The sequence below is a fragment of the Limulus polyphemus genome, unplaced genomic scaffold (assembly GCF_000517525.1).
Source record: "Limulus polyphemus unplaced genomic scaffold, Limulus_polyphemus-2.1.2 Scaffold5827, whole genome shotgun sequence".
NCBI classification, from domain to species: domain Eukaryota; kingdom Metazoa; phylum Arthropoda; class Merostomata; order Xiphosura; family Limulidae; genus Limulus; species Limulus polyphemus.
The window spans coordinates 17,962-23,220 of NW_013671437.1; the positions used below are offsets into that span (position 1 = coordinate 17,962).

Genomic DNA, 5,259 nt, shown 5'->3' on the forward strand with positions numbered 1-5,259 from the left:
CTAGCAGAGTAGACAGAGAGTGGGTAGTGTTGACTAGCAGAGTAGACAGAGAGTGGGTAGTGTTGACTAGCAGAGTAGCCAGAGAGTGGGTAGTGTTGACTCGCTGCTTGACATCTATTCTGTCAGCTCAAGATTGTGGACGACTAGAGCACGTGTACTTTGTGTAGCTTTGTGTGAATATATATATACAAATTGTGTAGCTTTGTGTGAATATATATATATACAAATTGTGTAGCTTTGTGTGAATATATATATACAAATTGTGTAGCGTTGTGTGAGTATATATATACATTGTGTAGCTTTGTGTGACTATATCTACACATTGTGTAGCTTTGTGTGAATATATACAACAATACACAAATGAAATCCGCTAGCTCGCCTGTAAGTAATTATATTGACACCAGGCTGTTTGGTAACCAAAAACTTCCTCCATTAACCAACCCTCATCGTGAGTATTTAAAAACGATGTGTTTGTGTTATTGGTTGAAATACAGGTTATATAACCAGGAATATTTTGAAGGTTTTGAAGCTCCATTGGGTTAATGTTAAAACAAATAAATCTATAGTTAATACATATGTATCTGTAGATACTCTCTCCAGTAGCGGAAGTGACGCAATGTCTACGTCAAGTGGAGATGGCACTCCCACCTATCAGTCTCGACTTAGCCTGACTCAGGAGGCTGCTCGATTTCTTGGGGGTCACGTGGTAGCCTATCATTTTTGTCAGGCTGACAACAACGTCACGTGTCTGGTGCCTGAATATGTACACAATATGGCTGCCCAGCTATGTCAGTCACCACAGCTAGCAGGATATAGAGAGTTACTTCTTAAGGAGAGAAGGTAAGGACAGATATTATATATATATATAACATTTACACATTGTACTGTTTGTTGGTCAGAAAACATCGTTTTCAGATTACAGAATACTTAGAAAAGTCGACATAAACTTTTAGACCTGAACATAGTTAAACAAACATTCTGAACGTAACAGGGTAAAATATTCGTAGTGTCCTGAACATAGTTAAACAAACATTCTGAACGTAACAGGGTAAAATATACGTAGTGACCTGAACATAGTTAAACAAACATTCTGAACGTAACATGGTAAAATATACGTAGTGACCTGAACATAGTTAAACAAACATTCTGAACGTAACAGGGTAAAATATACGTAGTGACCTGAACATAGTTAAACAAACATTATGAACGTAACAGGGTAAAATATACGTAGTGACCTGAACATAGTTATACAAACATTCTGAACGTAACAGGGTAAAATATACGTAGTGACCTGAACATAGTTAAACAAACATTCTGAACGTAACAGGGTAAAATATACGTAGTGACCTGAACATAGTTAAACAAACATTCTGAACGTAACAGGGTAAAATATACGTAGTGACCTGAACATAGTTAAACAAACATTCTGAACGTAACAGGGTAAAATATTCGTAGTGTCCTGAAAAGTGTTGAACAAACGTTTTGTCCTAAACAGGGTTACACAAACTTCCTGACTTGAACAGGAGTAAACAAACGTTCTGAACTGAACATGGTTGAATAAACGTTTTGACTTGAATTACTAAATGTTTTGATGTGAACAAGGTTTTTACATTTTCAAGTTTCTCTGGAATCTTCCATTTTTTTACTTTTTTGAATCTGTTATATACAGGGTGGTAATAAAGAAAGTTTCGCAGCTCAGTGAGTGGTATCTCATAAACCGAAATTACACATGGGGTATTAAGGATATCATAAGTATGTAAATTTCACAGTTGTCACACGTTGCCACCAGTTGCACCACTAGAACCCAATATCTTATCAGTCACAGTAACTGTTCAAAATGTGCTCCTCCAACGTCTAGAATGTACTGTGTCCATGTGACAATGCTATAATAACTCTCATCTAATCTGGTGTGTTGGCCACTTACTGGAAAATTGCATCTCTCAAGTCTGGAATTGTGCGAGGCTTTCTACAGTACACGCATGACTTCAGGTACCTCCACAGCCAGAAATCAACTGGTGTTCGGTTAGGTGAACGAGGTGGTCATTGGCAAGGAACATGAGGTTAAACGAGTCTGTCCTGAAAGTGCTCCAATAAGTGCTCCTGGTTACCAATATGCGAAAGGCCACCATCCTGCATGAGAACCGTAGTGTCTGTCGCATTTCGTTGCTACGGTGTGTGAATCACATTGATTGTGAGCATTGCATGGTAATGTGCAGCACTGGCTGCAGCTCATGTGCTGATGATTCTTCAAGAAAGTAGTTTCCATTGACAAAGTCAGTTGTGACACCACACCAGACTATTACCTTAGCATCATAGAGGTGATGTTGCATGTGGATTACTTTCCGGCCAGATAATGCAATGTCGCGTGTTGACACTTCCAGAAAGGGTGTTTCTTCTGCCCGTAAAATATTGGAAGACCATTTGTCATCGAATTCCAGTCTTGCCAAACACTTCAACGCAAAACACGTCAGGTCAAGTTTGCCTTCTTCAGTGCTTGAACACGATACAGCTTGTAAGGCAACATTCACAAAGATATCCAAAAGAGCCTTACAAACAGTTGAAATTTGCAAATACAGATACCAGGTGGTATAAAGTGCACCCATGTGCACCTGTGCTGATTTGTTCAGCTACGGCTTGAGTGACCTCAACAAATTGTTTCAGTAGATGCCAGTGGTCTGCCTGTACGTGGCTTATCACAACCTGTCTCCCCAATATTTTTATGAACACGCGGAAGGATATTATGCCCCCACGGTAGTCCGCGAAGAGATGCCTCAACATTGCATCCTTTGTTGTGATAAAATTTCACTAGTTCAACTTTCTACGCACTTGTTCTGCGGTTGACACTTACGCCCATGGAAAATATGCTAAGGAAATCACAATGGCGCCTCTGGTGGTAACTCGTGACAATTGTGGCATTTGGTGCGATAAAATTTCACTAGTTCAACTTTCTACGCACACTTGTTCTGCGGTTGACACTTACGCCCATGGAAAATATGCTAAGGAAATCACAATGGCGCCTCTGGTGGTAACTCTTGACAATTGTGGCATTTGCATCCGCACGATACCCTTAAAATTCTATGCAATTTTATCTTCCTAAGCCATACTGTTTGTAAGATACGATGGACTGAACTGGGAAACTTTTTTTATTATATATGATTACTAAAGTTACAAAAGGCTTGTTTTGCTGCATTGATCTTTTTTTTTTAACTAATCGATGAACGCCAGTGTACACAGCATAAGTGAATAATGTTTTCCCAGTCATTTACATAAACAAAAAAGTTTAAAACACTTAAATGACTTCGCAACATCATAAACTGTATTGTGTAACCTAGGTTTCAAGACTTACTAGCAATGTCGTCCTGTATGGTAGACCCCAGTACCGCTTTCATTAAAGGAATTCTTGAACCTCTACACTCACTTAGAAAACTTGGAAGGATAGCAAATACCTTGTGCCTTATTGTAATAGATGGTTTAAATGAAGCAGAGTTTCACAGGCCTGATTATGGAGATACTATTGCTTCTTTCTTGACAAGACATATCCTCCAGTTCCCACCGTGGCTCAAGGTTTGTAATTTCAGTTAGAAGTAGTGAAACCCAAACTTAGTGTGGTTCGTATATTCATTAAGAAGAAAGATTGCAAATCATAAACCTTATCTTTTCAGTTATCTCTAGGAAAATAGATTAATAGTATTCTTATTATAGGAATTCCTAAAGAAGTTTTAATAACATTCTTCTTTAGTTTTAGATTACAAAGTCAGGCTGATGGTACAAATATATATTTTACACAATCGTATTTCTAATGATGGGAACAGTGTAGTTTTTATAAAAGTTTCTGAATTGACAACTTCTGAAACAAAAAAAAATACGCTAGCTTCTCTCAGGTTACTAAGAAGAAACTTGAAGAAAATGAACTCAACGTTTGCATTCCACATTATGGAAATTAAACACCCATTTCATCCGGAAAAACTGCACGATTTTATATGTGTGTGAAAATGGTTTAAAACTAAGTAAGCAAGTTTTAGAAATAAATGGCAATATAAAACGATCTGTTTGTTTGTAATTAAGTACAAAGTTACACAATGGGCTATCTGTGCTCTGCCCACCACAGATATCGAAACCCGGTTTCGAGCATTGTAAGTCCGCAGATATACTGCTGTGCCACTGGGGGGCATATAAAACGAATCCAGACAATGTTTCTAAGCGATAATTGCGTCAAGTTGAATGTCAAGGCTAATTCCGGTTATTTGGTTGAACACACATATATGCGACATTTGCCTCAAGCTGAATGTCAAGGCTAATTCCGGTTCTTTGGTTGAACACACATATATGCGACATTTGCCTCAAGTTGAATTTCAAGGCTACTTCCGATTTTTTTGGTTGAACACACATTGAATGTTTATGAAACGTACAATAATTTTTGTTTTCTTCAATTCTGTAAAAATAAATTCTCTACGAATGTAAACTCGTTTTCTTTCTCTTTTTACCAACCGAGAAAACGTCACTGAAAAAGATATATTTTCAGTTGCCTGGGGAAACTGAAGTTTAAAGAAACACTCGGGTTCCATTCTCAATTATAGTTTACAATGATAACTACAGGTTGCTAATGTGCTGTTGATAATATTTCATGTACACACATAATTAGCTGTTAATGTAAACAGAAGTACCAAGCTTAATAGAAGTTTTGTTTGAACAACGTAAGGTTATTAGTGCTTTTTCTTTCCTGTAGTTTTTTGTGTGTTTTTTAGAGGGGCAGTACAACCCTTTAATGTCAAAAAAAGGAATAATGCACGGTTTGGAGAGTTGATTTAAACAACCACCTTTGGGTTATTAATGCAGTTAATAATATGAAAGCTTTGTTGGGAGATTCTAATTGTTGGAAGTTTCACTGTTATCACTATAGCTCCTAACGTTCTTGCTAATGTTGAAAAATGTATATGTAATAACTGTATTATAGGATTTAACATCTTTGACAGGTGGTAGTAACTGTACGAACAGCATTCCAGGAAATCGTCAGTTCATTGGCTTTCCACTTTATCTCATTAGACAGAGTAACGATAAACGATAATTTGAAGCAGGATCTTTATGATTATCTTATCTTCCGAATCAGCTCAAGCCCTGCAATTCGTGCCAATATTTCGGTAACAAACTCGAAGTCTGAAGGTTGTTCTTACATTCGGTAAGTTTGGATTTAAAACCACCATTTTCACATAAATCAAGTAGTGATATTTGGTATATTAAAGTAGCATTTATTACAATTTA

The 5,259-nt window shown here is 37.2% G+C and overlaps 1 protein-coding gene across 1 annotated transcript in view; it reads left to right on the plus strand.

Annotated features, from left to right (window-relative positions):
* LOC106473032 (protein TANC2-like) overlaps positions 1-5,259 on the plus strand; it is a 54,646-nt gene that overhangs the window by 10,952 nt on the left and 38,435 nt on the right. Inside the window, exons 8-10 of the mRNA XM_022401544.1 lie at positions 588-840; positions 3,333-3,564; positions 4,974-5,176. Coding sequence (XP_022257252.1) covers positions 588-840; positions 3,333-3,564; positions 4,974-5,176 — 688 coding nt within the window. The remainder of the gene's footprint in view (positions 1-587; positions 841-3,332; positions 3,565-4,973; positions 5,177-5,259) is intronic.